Source organism: Carassius gibelio, chromosome A8 (assembly GCF_023724105.1).
Source record: "Carassius gibelio isolate Cgi1373 ecotype wild population from Czech Republic chromosome A8, carGib1.2-hapl.c, whole genome shotgun sequence".
Classification (NCBI taxonomy): Eukaryota; Metazoa; Chordata; class Actinopteri; order Cypriniformes; family Cyprinidae; genus Carassius; species Carassius gibelio.
The window spans coordinates 2,232,674-2,252,118 of record NC_068378.1 but is presented as its reverse complement, the minus strand read 5'-3'; the positions used below and the strand labels follow the sequence as shown (position 1 = coordinate 2,252,118).

Sequence of the window (19,445 nt, the reverse complement as noted above, 5' to 3'; positions counted from 1 at the left end):
CAAGAACAGCCACTTAATGCTTTTTACTAAGAACTCATCTGAAAGGCAAAAACATTCATCGTAACATTATCTAGACATTCTCAACATCTTCATGGAGTGCAACACAAGCAGATGTGAACAGTGCATTGACAAACAGTCACTCTCGCACTCAATGAAGGCGCGACGGTGTGAATGTGTGAGTGCTGCTGAAAGAGCAATGATTCTGTGAAGGTTTTAAAAAAATATCTCAAAAGAAAGAGTGAAAAAGTGCTGAGGATAAAGTGATTTCAAGTAACAGGAGTTCTTTATAAAGGGGGAGAAGGAGAGCATCCTATTGGCTCTGGCTGTGACTGACATCTTGTTGGCTCCTCCCTTTACAGCATGTGACAGGAGCTCCATTCCGATTCTTGAACTCGTTCTTCTTCTCATGTCACTGATGTCAGCCAGAGAGACCTATGACCGACAGAGGCACAGCACTGAATCTGCAATCACGTCAAGACACGACACAATCTCATGAAATCTGTCTAGAAACCTTCAGACCATATTTCATTCCAAAATATGAAGAAAAAAAATCACATTGTGACATTACTTTCATTTGATTTATTTTATTTGGTAACACTTTACTTAAAGCCGTTATATAAAAAGTAGATTCAATGCATTAATAATGGCTTGTAATTCACCTTATAATGCAATATAATATCTTAGATTATCTATACGTTAGAAATTATGATGCATTTAAAACACACAACAGTCAAACCTTCAAATATTATGATGCATTTTAACTTTGGTTACAATTGCTTATAAAAAGATATAATGCATTATAATGAACATTATGAAGACTTTTATACTGCATTATACATAAAGTCTTTAAGAAAGGTCGTATTCTGTGTAAAAAAAAAAAAATATATATATATATATATAAAAAAATAAAACACCTTATATATTTGTATATATATATATGTGTGAGATTTACCCATAAAACACACACAGACGAGCACAGAAACTGATGCTCAGACAGACACAGACACACATTATCCCATGTTTCACCGGCTGCAGACGGGCACTCTGAGGTCAGGACAGGGTCACGCAAATCCATCCGACCTTAATCTGACAGGTCACACACACACACACACACTGACCTGTGCACTGGTTTGCTGGTAAAGCTGTGCTTCAATGATGGCCGCCCAGCTCTTGTTCCAACTCCTCTCCTCTTCCTGTCCGTTGAGAAGACTGAGCAACTGACAGCTGCTTCTGAAACACACACACACACACACACACACACAGCTGAGGTTATGCTGACTAAACTAGTATAGTTGTATATTTGCTGTAAAACTAACAACACCCTGAGCTCGAGGGGAAGCATTTTAAACAATTAGTCAAAATTTTAACATCAATATTTTGTGTTTTTTCAATAAATACTGATTAATATATAATAATAATACATTGTCAGATGTTATGAATAAATAAATTAAAACTGATTTATCCCCCATCCCTACTTAAACGACGCACAAATCGAAAATACAAATCCTCAAGTACGTGTCAGGCTCCTCTCACCTCCAGTTTTCTCTTGGGCTCAGTGCTGCCCCCTGCTGTCCCTTCAGCTCCCTGCAGCCCTTCAAAACACGGCTTACACACGCGGCTGTTCTTGCTCTCAGACACCTTCGAACACTTCCCACAGACGGCCTGCAGACAAACAGCGGCACACGTCAGGACACGCAGCATCGCTTCAAACCTGTGTCCACAGGACCACACACACGTACCGCGCCGCAGCTCTTGCAGTGGTGCTTGCGCTTGGTGAAGTGGAAGGCCTCGCTGCAGACTTTGCATGTTTCTCTCTCCTTCTCTCGTTTCTTTGAGCTCTTCTACAGAACAAACACACGGGTTAACACAGTGACATCTAGCCCATATTCAGTCGGCGTGTGTCTAGTCTCACCCTCTCGTGCTGAGCTCCGTCTGCCTCACATGTACTCGTACACTGGCCCTGCGCGCAAACCACAAAACCACACACTGCCCGTTAAACACGTCACATGTTGTGTGCGATGAAACACAGGATTGTGCTTTTAAAGTGTGTATGTACCACTAGAACATGCCCAAGTCATATTTCACTCCAAAACCAAGGCACATTCCCAAATGTTCACGATTCAGGGCATCTCAGGACACATGACTTAGGCTAGTTTGGAAAGGACTGAGTGTTGAGTGCATGAGGGATGTGTTACCGGCGTGTCAGGTGTGTGCTCTTCATCACGGCTGAAGGAGGTGTTGAAAGCTTTGAACGTCTCACTGTTCTGCTTGTGCTTCTCAATCGTGGCCAGGATCACCTGTAAACAGATGGAGAGGATCCACACATCAACTAAATCACCCATTTACTGTCTCTAAACAACCATTTGTTTGAACTTCCAGAGTCTCCAGTATACTCCAGAGTCACGTGGACTACTCTAATGATTCGTTTATGCAGCTTTCATGTCCTTCTTCATTTCCTTCCGCACTATTATATGCAATTAGAGTACATTTCTCCATTTCTCCATCAGAGCCGAGTGAAAGAAGGTGAGGGTGGGTGAATAATGACTGGACTTTCATTTTTGTCTGAACTCTCAGTTAATCATGAACGTCCACACACAACTACTGTACATCTGTAGCGTGACACTTAATGAGGAATTGATCGAAGGCTGAAAAGAGTCTCTATGATGACGATGACAAGAGGGTTTTAGGTTTTTAAGAGTTGTTTCAAAGGAAAGTTATTATGCTTTTACCCTTTAGAATAAAGTGAACTGTTGATCACAGTCACAAGAGCATGAGTCAAGGAAGTATTTTATCTTTTAATGTCAATTAGATTTTCATGTTGACCTGAAACAGAATTCAATAAAAATATGAAAAAGGGCAATGAGGCTGTTGAAGCTGCACTAGTGCTGAAATCACAGCAGAAACCCTTGTCAAAAAGCGATTCATTAAATTGAATGTGCACTTGGAGTGAACATTTGTACAAAGAGAATGACTCACTTTTATCCAGTCGTCCTTCTCCTCAGCCGTCCTGTCAATCACAGACATAAGCACACATTCAGACTCCACTCAATGACTAAGAGCTCACATGTTCTGTATATATTCATGAAGATGTTCAGTTACGCTATAACATGAACGTTACATTTATTTTAGCTGACGTTTTCAACACTGAGTGTCTCCACAAGCCTGCATGACATGTGTGTTATAATGTTTGAATTTTAAACTTTAGTAGCAAAACCAGAGGGAATATTGTGGTACACTTATTGTTATAATTCTGAGAAATATCAAGTCTTTTGAACCAGCTATGGACAGCAAGTGCTGTGTGATGTTCACCTGGCCTGCAGCTCGAGCGAGCGCTGTTTGCCGATGATGGTGAAAGTGTGAGAGACGTTCTGCTTGACGTTTTCCTGAACCTACAACCAACGTGAGAACACCAGCATATGATGAGATGAAGACACAGAAGTAACCATAAACACAGCTGAACGTACAGCGGAAGTCATACCTCCATCCCTGCGATTTCGATTCGCTCTCGGACACTAAACTTCTGTCCCATCAGCCTCAGCTTGGGCACACAATACAGCATCATGTTATTGAACTGGAGAAACACACACACACACACACATCATCAGCATCATCAACATCATCATACACTGATGCTGAAATGATAACAGGAACAAGCTTTTTTTATGATTTTCTTTTGTCCACAGAACATAAAGTGAGAAGTTTATGGTTTAAGCTGCTCTCCTCTACACAACTAAAGCATGGATGTATCATAACAATATTCCACATGACTCCAATAGTTCATATAAGTCTTCACAACTCATATTTTGATTCCAGCTTTACTTACTGAACAGACAAAGAGTTTACAGAATATCTAAATGTAAAATCTGGAGCAATGCATCATATTGAAACATTTGTGATTTAAATGTCTTTAGAAGATTTCACTGCCTTGATTTATTTTCCATTGCTTTTCTATGCAAATGTGCACTAGATGGACGTTGCATCTTTTTCAACATCTTGTCTGTCACGGTTCATGAATTCGCTGTCTCTCTCTCTTGTCTGTGTTTGTGTTGATGTGGGTGGAGCCGCCGATCACTGTGCTGATCAGCTCTGCAATCAGGACTAATCAGTACGCCAGCTGCAAAGGATCAGCGCTGACTATTTGGTCTCTCTGTTTACACCTTGTCTCTTGTCAGATTGTTGTTTGGATGTTCCTGTCTGTTCCCGCCTGTCTAGTTTCCTCGCTGCCTGTTTGTTTGTTCCTGCACATCTGCCTTCAAGTCATCTTCATCTCTCGGATTATAACCGCCGTCTACTTCCGGATTGTCATTTGTCTTGACTCACCTTACGGGATCATCATGCCGGACTGGGCTGTACCACAGCATCCCTGTGTCACTGAGTGTTGGCTTCCCTGGACTTTGTTTGCATCATCATTATCATCATCCCTGTTCCACATTTCTTAATAAACTCTCTGTACTCTCTGTACTTGCATTTGAATCCATCTCATCATTTCATCACAGAACGATCTGACCACCACAATGGATTAAGCAAGCTCCACGAGTTTTTATCACGCAGAAGCACCCGTATGGAACGACAGGAAGAGAATCTGGCTCTTACAGGAAGAGCAGTACAATCCTTGTTGACACAGGTGTTCAAGCTGACACGACAGATTGAACACCTCCCTGTTCCTGCTGCACCCAGCCCACCGCTGCCTCCCCCTACTCCACTGGCACCAAGTCGCCAGCTCGAACTGCGTCTCGAACCTGCCCAACAAACTGGATGGACTGATTGAGCTGGCTTTGAGGGTGGAAGCTCGTCTCAGTCATCTGGAACAATGTTCCAGGGCCTGTCTACTCCCAGGGAGCGTCGAAAGCCCTCAAGCCAGTGGCGGTGATGCGGTCAGCCATGTCTTTGATCCTGAGCCCATGCAGGTGGTCGAGTTCGGCTTTCCCGGGAGGAGAGAGAGAGAGACAGAAATCCCGGGTCTATGGCTCTACTGCCACGGAGCGGGACACTACCTGAACAACTGTTCGCTAAAAGACAGCCCTTTGGGCTATCCAACTCCCCAGCAACTTTCCAGGCACTCATCAATGACGTGTTGAGAGACATGGTGGATCAGTTCGTATTTGTTTACCTGGATTTTTTTTTTTTTTTTGTCTCTCCAGGAACACGTTTAACAGGTGGAGAAATGCACTTTTCATGCACAGTCTGTTCCTTTCCCAGGTTACATCGTCTCTTCTGAAGGAGTGCGTATGGACCCTGACAAGGTTAAGGCTTTGGTAGATTGGCCAAATCCAGATTCCCATAATGCCCTATTCGCAGCTTCAGCCAACTAGCCGCGCCTCTGACCACTTTGACCTCCTCCAGAACGATGTTCAGGTCGTCCGATACAGCTGAGGCTGTATTCGTCAACCTCAAAAGACACTTTGTTTCGGCTCCCATCTTAGTCGCCCCTGATCCCTCATGCCAGTTCGTGGTGGATGTCGACGCATCAGAGGTGGGGATAGGTGCAGTTCTATCCCAATGTTCGTCCTCAGACGACAAGATGAACGTTTCTATCCCACTGGTTATCCCCTGCCGAACGTAATTATGACACTGGTAACAGAGAGTTGTTGGCCATCAGGTTAGCATTGGAGGAGTGCCGTTATTGGTTAGAAGGGTCGGGGGTACCTTTTATCGGTTGGACCGATCATAAGAACCTTGAATATATTAGATCTGCTAAAAGACTAAACTCCAGACAGGCTCAGTGGGCACTTTTTTCGGACGTTTTGACTTTTCTCTCTCTCGGGTCCAAGAACATCAAACCCAATGCTTTATCTTGCATTTCTGATCCATCCGAATAGCCCAGTTAATCCTGAGTGCATTTTGCCAGATAAGATATTTATCTCCACACTCTCATGGGAGGTCGAATCGAAGGTCAAGTCGGCCTTGGAAGGGGTAACGCCTCCGCCCGGTTTACCACCGAGTCAATTATTTAAAAAAAACATCCTTTGTTTACATGGCCTCCTGATGGACGTGGTCTGTGACAGTCCCAATTTCAGACAAAATTTTGGAAAGAGTGACAGTCCCAATTTCAGACCGATTTTTGGAAATCTTTAGGAGCTACAGTCAGTCTGTCTTCAGGTTACCATCCCCAGAGCAATGGTCAAACAGAGCGAGCAAACCAAGATTTGGAGAGAGTGTTGCGATGTTTGGTGTCCAAGAATCCTTCATCCTGGAGCCAACAACTTTCTATAGTTGAGTATGCACATACCTTGTTACCAGTGTCATCCACTGGCCTCTCTCCGTTCGAGTGTAGTCTAGGGTACCAGCCACCTATTTTTCAGAGTCTGGGTTCTGAAGTCGAGGTCCCCTCCGCTCACTCCTTCGTCAAGAGGTGTCAACACACATGGACCAGAGCCCGTGAGACTCTGCTCCAGGTGGGGGCACGCATTAAGGCTAAGGCCGATCGCCACCGGTCAAAGCCTCCCATATACGTCGTGGGTCAAAAAGTGTGGCATTCTACCAAGAATATTCTGCTCCATGTGTAATAAATTAGCTCCCAAATTCATCGGCCCATTTAATGTCACCAAGATCATTAGTCTTTCATGTCTCCAAATTAAAACCTGTTTTTCGTTCTCTAATCTGCCGGTCCCAGTTCCCCCACCACCGCGACTCGTAAACGGGGAACCTACGTATTTGGTCAATCGTATTCTGGGCTTGAGAAGGAGGGGACGCGGATTCCAGTACCTGATGGACTGGCAAGGTTATGGTCCAGCGGAGAGAAGTTGGGTTCCTGCTAGGGACATTTTTGGATCACTCCCTTATTGATGATTACAATCAGCAGGTAGGCTCGGCTGGGAGCGCCACGAGGCACGTCTGCCTTCACGTCATCTTCGTTTCTCGGATTATAACCGCCATCTATTTCCGGATTGTCATTTGTCTTCACTCACCTCACGGGATCATCACACTGGACTGGGCTGTACCACAGCGTCCCTGTGTCACTGAGTGTTGGTTTCCCTGGACTTTGTTTGCATCATCATCATCATCCCTGTTCCACATTTATTAATAAACTCTCTTTGAACATTTCATTTGAATTCATCTTATCACAACATCATTCTAAAAACGCAGCACTCAAGTTCAAAGTAGTTTTGTTTTGTGTCAAGAAGTCATACCATGAGAACCCTTCTATCTTAAAAAAAGTGCTTTAAAAGGTTCTTCGAGCGATGCCATAGAAGAACCATTTTTGGTAACCATTCAGTCAAATGTTCTTTAAAGAACCATCCCAGGGACTACAGGTGGAAATTAGCAATTGTTGCTATAACCTGGCCCAAGACATATTTTCTTGTTTAACAAGTTTAATGTTTATTTGTGCATTGTCCCTGTTTCAAATAAAATAATTTCCATTCCATTCCATTCCATCTCTTTTGTACCTTTCTATAATCTGAAGAAGAACCTTCTTTCGTGAAAAGGAACCTTTTGTGAGACAGAAAGGTTCTTCAGATGTTAAAGGTTTTTCATGGAACCATTTAGACAAAAAGATTCTTCTATGGCATCATCGTGAAGCACATTTATCTATAAGCGTGTTGATGCAAGAACACTTTTGAAGTACAGTTAGACAGCTAAAGAGTCTTAATGGAGCAAACAGACGCACCAGATAGAGGTATCGGTCCTGTGCACTGCCGTTCTTAGCTGACATCTTCTTCAAGTGGCCTTCTTTAATGAATTCATTAGCTGGATTAACGATGTCCTCCTCTCCACCCAACTTCTCATACACCTCCAACAGTTTGTGCATCTTCTCCTGCACACACACACACACACACACACAGAGGGATGTGGGCGTTCTGCACTCATTAGATGAAAAGAAGAACTGTGATGGGCCACATGACAGCATTAGAAAGAGACAGATAGAGAAGTGAGAGTGATATAGAGCAGGAGAGCCTTTCACTAGCACAGATAGGAAATGGAAACAGTACATCCTGTTTGAGAGATGAAACAGGACACAGAAGAGGAGGAACAGATGAATAGGGCTCTAACCATTTTCCTGATGGCAGCGTTGGAGTGGTTCGCTGCGGTGGAGATCAGCTCCAGAGCATCTGACAGACAAACACAGTTAAACACACCACCACTAAACACTGTTAGAACACAGCTCAGACTCATTAACCAAAAGATAAATGGGTGTAACTGAGAGGCGTATGATGGTGTGTATAAGAAGTAAGCTTAGTGTAGATGTAAGTGAACTCACTCTGTGCATCTCTGTGGTCTGGGGCTCTGGTGGGCAGCTTCTTCAGATAGTCCTTCAGTAAGAGCTCATAGCGTGGGATCCGCTGCACCGGCTCCAGCATGTGATGCTGCAGTGTCAGGTTCCCACACACCTCCTGCTTCTGCACACACACACACACACACACACACGGGTTCAGAGGACAGGCTGCGGCTCATCAGACATCATCACATGATCTCAGGGCTCTAACCTGGATGCTCTGGACCACGCTCTTGAACTGAGCCGAGCGCTGCGTCCAGGTGCTCACCAGCTCCATGGCACGATCGAAGTTCTTCACATACTCGCCGTACATCTTCAGGAACGGGGCCAGCTTCTGCAGGATGTCCCCTATGCGTGGATTACAGCTCCTGACACAAACACACACACACACACACACACACACATACACACTCATCAACTACAGGAAATCTGAGTAGCATGGTCACATGACTCTGGAGCATGAATCACTCTTGATGACATCATAATCCTGATTCAGTGGGGTATATGTACATGTACCTCCATATTACACCTATGGGATGAACACACTTTACACAAAACAAACATGTGTGTGCATGTGTGTGTGTGTGTGTGTGTGGTCTCACCACTCCTTTGTGATGCGTGTCTGTAGTTCAGGCAGCAGGAACTGTTGGTGGAACAGATAGATGCTGGAGATGTTGGAGAAGATTCCTGTGATGACCTCAGCAGGGATACCAGCCTCCGTCAGACGGGCACAAAACACCTGAACACACACACACACACAATGACAGAGGGGTTACTGTAAGCAATATATAGCTCAGGATAGAGACTGTCACATTACATAACTTGTTCAAACTGGAGGAAAATTGTAGTCTAACTCGAATGATCAGAAACAGGCGTTTTGCAGCTCATCATTCACACACACTGTATGGATCTATATATATATAAGATATGAGATGATATATGTTCTAAAACTGCAGAAGAAAGACAATCAAAGACATCTTGGACACCACTGTGGAGTCATTTCTTCCTTTTATGACCACATTTTGCGCTCTCTCGTTTCATAGAAATGCATCTTGTGCTCAGTCATCGACTGCATGTTTGTAAGATGAAACCAGCCTTCAGTATTCATCTGGTTGCTAGAACGGTTGTTTATACACTGAAATGGATTATTGCAGTGGTTTTCAACCTGTGGGCTGCGACCCCTAGTGGGTCGCGAATGTATTGCAGGTTGGCCGCCAAATAATAATATTGCCATAAGGTCATTTAGCTGGAGGGAAATGTTTAGAGCTTTTTCAAGATTTTATCTAATAATCTAAATAATTAATATAATTTGAATTAATGATTTAATAAGTTGAGCAAATGAGGTGAATAAATCAAGTAAAAGTAAATAATTCTTTCTCATACCTCTCACCACTTTCATGTCAGATGGAGTATGATTAAAAAATTGACAACACACACACACACACACAAAGCTTCTCACCCTGTGTTTAATTATTGTTAAACACGATATAAAGTGTGTTTTTGGAGACATATTACAGTTTGTTCTCTGTGTTTTGAAAGCTTGTTGAGGCTCTACAGGTCGCCCGAGATCACATTCATCCCTAAGAACACAGTCTGACATAAGAGTATGTAAGAGGAAATATACTGAAGCTTCAGAAACAGGAAGTGTATGAACAAAACAACCACAGCTACGATTCATTTCAGTGCGAATAATGAGAATACTCAAACGCAGACGAAAGGGGAAACGGAGGACAGGTGTGTGTGTGTGTGTGTGTGTGTGTGAGTGTGTGAGAGAGAGTGTGTGTGTGTGTGTGTGTGTGAGTGTGTGAGAGAGAGAGAGTGTGTGTGTGTGTGTGTGTGTGTGTCTGTCTGTGTGTGTGTGTGTGTGTCTGTGTGTGTGTGAGAGAGAGAGAGAGTGTGAGTGTGTGTGTGTGTGTGTGTGTGTGTGTGTGTGAGAGAGAGAGAGAGAGTGTGTGTGTGTGTGTGTGTGTGTGTGTGTCTGTCTGTGTGTGTGTGTGTGTGTCTGTGTGTGTGTGAGAGAGAGAGAGAGTGTGAGTGTGTGTGTGTGTGTGTGTGTGTGTGTGTGTGTGTGTGTGTGTGTGTGTGTGTGTGTGTGTTACCTGGTCCAGCAGGTTGAGTCTTTTGACATATGCCTCTTCTGTCTGAAGCAACTCTTTAGCAATGTTCAACAACTTCTGCGACTCAGACGGCAGACCCTGAGAGAGAGAGAGAGAGAGAGAGAGAGACAGAGAGAGACAAAGGTATAAAAGACAGGAAGGCACATCAGTTTCAGTCTCCAAACTAAAAAAAGACTAAACCCCTTGTCAAAATGCCACAGGCCTGGTAACAAACTATAACTTCCTTCAAATGATAAAATCAGCCAGTGTTTTACCACTTAAAGAGTTATACAAAGACTCACAGGAAAGTTAATGTTGTCCATCAGTGGGTAAATGTGACAGTATTTATTAAAACAGGCTTACTGTGTCAGCACACACACACACACACACACACAGGACAGCAGATCTGAGGAAACGGGAGGAGACACACACACCATACAGATACGCCCGACAACACAACACACACATCAACACCCTTCACTGACTCAAATACACAAACCTGATCAAATACTGCTGATCACCACAAGCATCATCTTACTTTGTGCAAACCAAAAACCTGAAGCTTCAAAAGAAATGTTATGAATGATTACGATTCATTTCATTTGAGCTGTAAACCTATTGTGTCATTTAAATAAAGACTCGACTGCTGGGGATTTATGAAGTGCTTTATGAGTAGATGAAATGTTTCATTCAAATATTATTAGAGACATCTACATACAGAAAATTCCCAGTTTCTCTGGAATTACTAGATACAGCTTTGAGTAAAAAATAAATGAATAAATAAATAATCATATGTTTTATTCTATAAAGGTCTGATAACATTTCTTACAAATTTAAAATAAAAATATTTCTATTTAGAGCTTCTTCTTTTTTTTCTTTTTTTTCAAGTTTTGTTTTGTTGTGATTAAAAATCAGGGTTATTCCACCAAATATTGATTTCTGAACTCTTCTGAACTATTGCGTTGTCTAAAAATGAATATAAACATGGCATCTTTTTTGTCATTTTGACCAAGTCATGCTCTAAATGACAACATTTTTATTGAGATGTCATCAGTGGCTTACAGAATAAAACATAAATCATATATATCATACATCCACCGTGAGTATTTTAAGTGGTCTCACTTTGACAGTGGGCAGATTGATGAAACTGTGCTCTCAGTATATGGATGACTCTGTCGTTCTTTTGATTGTGTGATGAAATGTTTTATTGATATTCAAGCGTATGGTCTGTCAGACTATATCAAGGTTCATTCATGCAAACATGTGGAAAATGATGTCCCAGGAAACAGTTTCCCAGTCGGTTCTTTGCCCAAGTCAATCTGTCGTACATGAGCGCATGGAGACATCACATGAACACAAACACTCTGTCAGCTCATCCCACATCCTGCTATTAAAACACATCAACACGTCAGCTGTTCACAAAGCACACACACCTTTCCTGCTCGCACCAGGAAACACAGGAAAGACCAGAGGTGTGTGTGTTTGTGTGTTTGAACACAATGCATGGAGAGCAGCGTGTCAGTTTGTGGTGTGTGTCGTGGTATCAGGGCGTGTGCTCGTAATGTGGGCGACTCCTGCTGCTCGGTTCCTGTCACACCTCACAGAAACACTCCCGCTGTCTCTCGGCCCTGACGAATTACAGCTGGCCCTGTCTGTCAGCAAGACTCTGCAGGTCTGTCTCTATCAGTGTGTGTGTGAGAGAGAACGAGGCAGGGTTCCCTCTTCTCCATTATGAAGCAGTAGCAATGGTTTGGGAAGCAGGAGAACCTGTCCAGTGAGTTCAGGTGATAATCCCTCGCTTCATTCACCAGTCATCAAATGAAGGAAATGTAATTCATCAAAAGCTGACACTACAGAAAAACAACTCCTACTGTGTTAAAGAATTCTTCCCCCTACACTGAGCCGTTAGTGAGCAGCACCGACACAACATACAAATATTTCCTAGCTGTTCATGCCATGATTAGCTATAGTGATGACACGCACACTGAGATGCAATGACGACAAGTAAAAACAAACAGTATCTAAGATTATTTGCACTTGAAATGGGTTCCTCATACTTATTTAACATTCTAGTAACAGATCCAAACAAAGAACAACCAATCCTCCGTTCACAGACGCAGCTAAATAAAGAAACAGCGCACGCTTGGATGATTCAGAAGACCAAGTAAACTGACTCTTAATCTTCATTAGCTGTCTTGGTGAATTGCATGGAAACCAATGGCAGTCAATTTGACCCCAACACAAAAGTCATAATCATTTTTGCACAGTCTTTCCAAAACACGTCTATGTGTCAAAAACTAGCATTCACACATTCATGACCCTATGTGAGAAGAAAAGTCACACGATTTCAAGCAGAAATAAATAGTTCAAGCAATTTTCAAGCAGTTAAACGTTTCAATGTGGGTCAAGTTCAACACAACAAGAGGGTTAAAGAAATAATAAACATATATATAAACTAATAGACTTAAGTTTGAAGACAATTACATTTCTTTTGACATATGAAGGAGCTAGAAAGAAGAGACTTGCTTCAGCTTTACCAACAGGAACCATAAAACTAAAAACAAAAACTACTAAACTAAACATTAGACATTTACAAGGCTTTATATCATTGCTGAAAAACATATAAAGTAACACTTCCTGTCAACATTAACTCCCCTAAAACAGTACTCCCCAAAGCATGCTGGGAACTTCAGAGCCACTGCACATTAGTTGTGTTAATAAAAACAATGGTAACACTCTATATTAACGTTCTGTTATAAGTCATTTATAAATTATTAGTTAATGATGAACTAATCATTTACAAAACATGACTATATATTTATAAATGACTAATAAGTAATAAGTTAACATTTTAGTAATGTTTTATTAATTCAGTTATAAGTCACTTATAAGTTATTAGTTAATGATGAACGAATCATTTACAAAACATGACTATATGTTCATAAATGATTAATAAGTGGTATGCTAATGATTTACAAATGTGTTGTTCAAATCTTAAAAAAAGTTACAATCATGAAATAAATCAAACTGATCATTAGTAGATGGTTTATAAGTTATTAGTTGATACATTTATTTATCGCTTATAAATAATTGAAGTATTTATGTCAAAATCTTTCTATATAATTATCTCAATAAACAATTGTTAATCATGAACAAATGATGAATAAACCATTAGTAAAGAATCAGTATATGATTTATTGGTGAATTTGTTAGCTGGTCTGTGTTCAAAAGCACAAACATGCTGGTATGCTAAAGCACTATTTTTAAGAAGTAAAAATTTGTTTACTATTTTTACTATTTTTACCTTTCACTGAAACTGTAGTATAGATTGTGTATGTGAGCTTTATATAATTCTTACAGCTACTCTACTTATATAGACTTTAAAATAGTGTTGAGTGTGTCAAAGTCAAACATGCTCATATGAATAGCTACACACATGAACTCAATAACCAGCAGTTTCCATCCTCTTTGGTCAATGAAACCATCACAAGAGCACACACACACACACACACACACACACACACACAGAGAGAGAGAGAGAGAGGCAAAACAACAGGTTCACAAAGTGCAACCCCCACACAACACAAATGCAGCACACACTATTTAAAATGTTGACTTCCTCTTGCCTGTGACACACAACTGATGCACGACAGTATGAGACATGTTCACACACTTGTTTCCATCAACCCTTCTGAGCTCTAAACATCCTTCTGATGGCCAGAATCTAAGACAGCACTGCATGTGCACAGAGTGCATTGCAACAAGTGATAAAAAAAGGTAACTTATCAAGATAGCTGTTGGAAAGTCACTTCAGCAGCTGATTTCACATTTAAAATGCACTAAACTAACAAACCACTTCATACAGTCTCAAATCACTCATTCTTCATAACACTAGCAAAGGTGTAAAGTTAGAGTTGTGCTGTGGACTGCTTTTAAAACAATATCTTTATCAGTGTATCAGTCATTGTCTGTGGTGTGAGCAGATATAACACCTGTGCAGATTCTAACTGTGTTGATAGTCTGTCTTTGTTTAGATTCAGAATAGATTTCAATATGTCTTTACTGTAGAGATGCAGCAAACTGCTGTCTTCTTCAGTTTTCTGTTAAAGCTTAACAGTTTACGTATGTAAAGGTACAAACTGGCCTGTAGGTCTGTAGAATTTAGGTGTTTTTTGTGTGAATCCATGTGATTTGATGTTTTTGTGTCAACGCAATGATAATTAATCCACAGTTTAGCCATATAGATAAAAATGTGAACTAAGAAATGATTCCTAACTATTGTAAATAACTTGAGCTTGACTTTAACCCAATAAGCAGCTATAACTGAGATGTCAGACTCAAACTCAGAGTGAGTCGGTCTGCAGTACTCGAGTAGTGTGTCCAGATTAACTGGTCTGCGCTCGTACCTCAGGATCTTCACAGCTCCCCTCGTCCAGGTCACTGTCCTCGTCCTGCGTGGAGTCCCGTTTGTTTCCGGCGGTGACACATGACTCTGTCTCTGTGGTGCTGCTGTCGTTCCTGTCCTCCTCCTCGATGGGCTCCTCGTTCGGGAAGCCCTCGCCCTCTCCCCCGCAGGAGGGACTGTCGATGCCGCTGTCCCGGTTGGGGATCTTCCCGTCTGCCTCCGTCCCCTCGTGACCCTGCGGCCGCTCCTGCTCACCGTCTCCATGCTTGCTGCTCCCTTCACGACGCTCGGCGTCTGAGTCACTGTGATTATTCTCCAAACCGCTACTGGAGTGTCTCTGATGCTCTTTCTGAAGTTCATCTGTAATCACCGTGTCACTGGCTGAGTCCGTCGGGAAGGAGTTTAAGCTGGACAATCTCAAAAGCTCAGAGATTTCACATGCTTTAAATGTAAGTCCATCCTCAGGCACCGGTGGGGACTGACCGCTGGCGTCCGGCTCTCGAGAGGCTGGAGGATCCATGCCAGTTCCTCCGCCGGAGACACAGAAACCTTTCAAGATAGAGGTACAATCAAGGTCTAGAACACGTAAAAGCAAGACGTTTTCCCAAACATGTGTGCCCAGCTTACACCAAAAATGCATCTCCTGTGGCCTCTGATTTGATCTTTCATCACTATTTAATATTTCATCACATTCATGAGACAGAAGTGGAAGGAATAAAGCCATGCACTGCTTCTGAGTGAACGGGAAAGTAAGCAAACAGAAACATCTCATAATGCTCACGTGTGAAGTCAGTGGTTAGTGGGTTTCTTTTTGTGGCTGTTCGAACACATTCGACCCCTTGAACGTTTACATTACTGAAGCAACCAGGTCAACTGGACAAACTCCAAACATTTAAGACCACGATTACACCTGCAGTTAACATCCTCCACAAAGAAAATATACCTTAATAGCATAAACTGACTGCATAGTAAGTTGCTCATCTAACCTTTTCTGTTTAGGACTGGCCATAACTTATAAAAAGAAATATATATATATATAAAAGACAAACAAATAGACTTTTCTCATTTGAATCTGAAAAGAGTGATTAAAACATGGCTCCTAGATAGGTCACCTAGCTCTTAGAGTATAGCCAGAATGCTTATGCTAGGGTGACTAAACGTGCCATTTTCCCAGGACGTGTCCTGGCCAGGATTTCTATATTGCCTAAAATATCCAGGTTATGGCTTTGGTTTCCTGTTTTCATACTTAATAAGGTAATGATCATTTGATCAATGACATGCAGACGATTTAATCAACCGATCGTGGCTGTGAGAAGATGGGATCTACAGAGAACAGTCAAAGTGATTCAAATGCATGTACATATTAGTGTTGGACATGAAGCAGCACTGCACACACTGATCGGTGTATTAGAGTTCAAAAGCACAAGAAGCCGTCTGCTCTCTAGAGCTCACACTGTACTTTGTCATACAACAATTGGCCTGCGCAGCACAAACAAGGCCAGGATATTTTAGGCAATATAGAAATCCTGGCCAGGACATGTCCTGGGAAAATGACATGTTTGGTCATCCTAGTTTATGCATAAAGATAAATAACAAACGGGAACACTTGGTTAAGGTCCCGTTAGTTAACATTACTTAACACATTAACTAAAGCATTTCTTTTTAATCTTTGTTAGTTAATGAAAACACAAATGTTGTATATTAGTTCATTTTAGCTCAGGTCCACTAACATTTTAATGTATTAGTGAAGCTGAAACATTAACATTAACTGAGATGCATTTAGAAGCTATTTTCATTCTTAGTTCACATCAGTAGAGTTAGCGACTGTTAACACAGAGGATCTTCTTGTGACACAGGATCTGAGGCACACACGTTACGGATGGCTAGAGGTTTGTTCGAATCCCTCGTCCTCAAAGCTTTGGGATACACCTGATTAGGTCTTACCTGGAGCTGTGGAAGCCCTGGATGAACCTTCAGACGGGACCCTGGCTCTCGGGGGTCAGCAGGTGCACAGGCTTAGGGGCCACTGACAGACACACAGAAAGAGAGAGAGAAGACGCTCAGACCAGCTCTATCTCCATCACAACAGTCCTGTTCCACATCCTCTGAGAGATTCACCCTGCATACTGATCCTCCCAATCTACCCCGCCGCAACAAAGACACAACCAGAAACAGCAGAAGAAAGATGGAGACACTTCAGCCGTCTGAAAAACTGGCAGCTTCCTGAACTGAGAACAGGAAGTGGAGATGAGCGTGCGAAAAGTGCTGCGGTTACACAGCAACTTCAAACACACAAACATAACCACACACACAATAGAGTCGAGAAGATGAAGTTTGTACGTGCATCAGTGAATAAACTGCCTTAAATCTGTATGCATTTGTGAAGTGTATATTGGATGAGTTGCATATTTAGAACTGACTGAAATATAACTTCAGTGATGCAATTTACAAGCTGAATTCAGGAAGCAGATAGTGCTGTGCGCACTTCCTTCCTCTATCTGTTTTGCACATCATCCGAAAGCCACAATATATTCATGCAAGTTCACATACGTCACTAACACACATGCACTCCAAAACAGGAGCATTAACACAACAAAATCATTGTTTTTTTTTTTTTCAAAAGACTGTTGGTATGAATGACAGTAAGACGTGTTTAATACCGTTGGGTTTCTGTGCTCTGGGCGTTGTGGGTGTGGCTGAGGGAGTGGGGCGTGGCCTCTGTGTCAGCTGGGCGGGGCATGGCCTGCAAGTGGGTGGGGTTTTCTTTTTTCTGAGGCTACTCTATAGATCCACAGTAGTACTGCAGCGCTGCTGGAGACAAATCTACAGAAAACACACAAAACATGAACACATATGCGATGCCACAGATTTGACCATTAGCGTATCGGCAAATTAAATCAAAGGATAATGCAGTTTCTACGTTCAGATATTTTTGTGAACATTACCCAATTCTTATCAGCTTATATTAATTCTTCACAAAAAAAGTATTATTTTACCTGACTTGGTTTGGGTTGTTTAGTGTTTTCTTGTGTATATAATGTGAAGTTTACCAGCTTTAATGTTTACCATGAGTTAGATTGTCATCTAAATGTGTTTTGAAGGTCCTGTGGCTATACTTCCAAATCTGTGCATTTTAACATTTTTACTGAGGACTGTCTTGACCTGTGGGCTTAAGTGTAAATGTTTTACTGAATACACAACTTAGGATCATTTTTACAAAATGAGGAATAAGTCTGAATTATTTTCTGTGGTAACCATTTTAAATTTATAAAGCATATGTGAGACATTTCACACAGTCGAATTAACATGCTGCTTCTTTACAGAAGCTTTATTATCTATATTTCGTCTATATTATTTGATCTGTGTAATTCTATCTTACACATTATTTCTAGCAGCTGAAAGGCCAGGAACTTCTCGACTGGACCTTCATCATCATGACCAGAGAGACTATCAGCACTAACGCGATTACATCCCAAACCCAGCGATCGCTCTTCAGCACAGCTCACAGAACTACCTCCAGTGATTGGGCCTTCACATGAGCGCCTGCAGAAGCGTTCGGACAGTTTGCAGCAGTCAGAACCAAAGACTTCAAAGGACTAAACCTCAGCCTGAACACTTCATCATAACCCAGTGGGCTGATGTGTGAGCACCTCAATACACCTGCTTCCCACAGATAGAAAATCATCTTTCCTCTAAAGCGCAGACCAAATAAACCTATGTCTCAAACTGTTCATGCAGGATAAAGTCTGCCATCAAATCTACGAGATTCCAGTACCATCTAAACATCAGATACTCTCACGCTTCTAAAGCGGATACGTCAATGAAAGTACTGTGATCTCTGATGGCTGATATCTCCCAGTCTATGAGTAATAGAGCAATAACATGTTACAATCACAGAAGGAAAGAATTGAGTATAACATGAGACTTACTGTTTTCTATGGTCCAGATAATATGCTTCTTTCCTCAGGACTGACTCAGTGTGTGTGTGTGTGTGTGTGTGTGTGTGTGTGTCTTCAGCCCCTCCCTGTTACCTCATGAATATGTAAAGCAGACAGGTGAGAAAATCTGAGCTGGCACTGGCTGCACCTGCTGTTGTTAAAAGTGCTGAGCTCCAGCTGCCAAACCGGCTTCACACGCAACTGTCTCTGTGTGTGTGTGTGTGTGTGCTCAGCTATAATCTAGAGACACAAATGAGCTCAATTTGACTAAACATGCCTTTCGCAAACATTCAGGAGCTCCCATAAGTAATAACATTGTTTCATTTAGGCAAGTGTGACCCTTTTCACAGCCACTAGTTTAATTATGCACAATTCATTAATGCATGTTATTACAAATACAAGAAAAAAAGGAAAAACAAATTCATAATCCTAAAAAAAAAACTGGTCCCAGCTGACATCAGCAGTTTCTCATTGTTCTGCCATCTGTCACAGAAACACTGCTCCTCATAGACAAAAGTCCCAAACTACATTTATATTTCACAAAACATCATCTTATGTGCATGAGACAATCGTGAATGCAGTTTCTTCAAGTGTTTGCTAACTTAAGTTAGATTAACAGAGAGGGCAAATGGGAGAAGCTTTGCTGCTTTACTTCTTCTTTGACTGAATGATTCATATGAACAGTGTTTATTCAGTAGGGCTGAGCTCAGTTCATGCCTTTCTGAGAGACACTCCAAATGCACTGATACTCTGTGTTCTTCAACACACACATGATACAGATGAAGGGAGGA

General features: G+C 41.8%; 1 protein-coding gene across 2 annotated transcripts; it reads right to left on the bottom strand.

Annotated features, from left to right (window-relative positions):
- Positions 1 to 283: 283 nt before the first annotated feature.
- Positions 284 to 16,968, bottom strand: LOC128019180 (FYVE, RhoGEF and PH domain-containing protein 3). Of its 2 annotated transcripts, none has more exons than XM_052605267.1 (17): positions 16,661 to 16,959; positions 14,718 to 15,265; positions 10,315 to 10,410; positions 8,818 to 8,954; positions 8,427 to 8,583; positions 8,201 to 8,339; positions 7,993 to 8,051; positions 7,610 to 7,756; positions 3,479 to 3,571; positions 3,310 to 3,389; positions 2,977 to 3,007; positions 2,196 to 2,297; positions 1,913 to 1,960; positions 1,740 to 1,841; positions 1,534 to 1,662; positions 1,119 to 1,230; positions 284 to 432 (listed from the first exon to the last, which is right to left on the bottom strand). In XM_052605267.1, the coding sequence occupies exons 2-16, from the start codon at positions 15,234 to 15,236 to the stop codon at positions 1,150 to 1,152; spliced, it is 1,920 nt and encodes a 639-aa protein (XP_052461227.1). In that variant the 5' UTR covers positions 15,237 to 15,265; positions 16,661 to 16,959; the 3' UTR covers positions 284 to 432; positions 1,119 to 1,149. The 2 variants fall into 2 exon arrangements, with proteins under 2 accessions (XP_052461227.1, XP_052461228.1); XM_052605268.1 differs by having other exon boundaries at positions 313 to 461; positions 16,661 to 16,968.
- Positions 16,969 to 19,445: the final 2,477 nt, after the last annotated feature.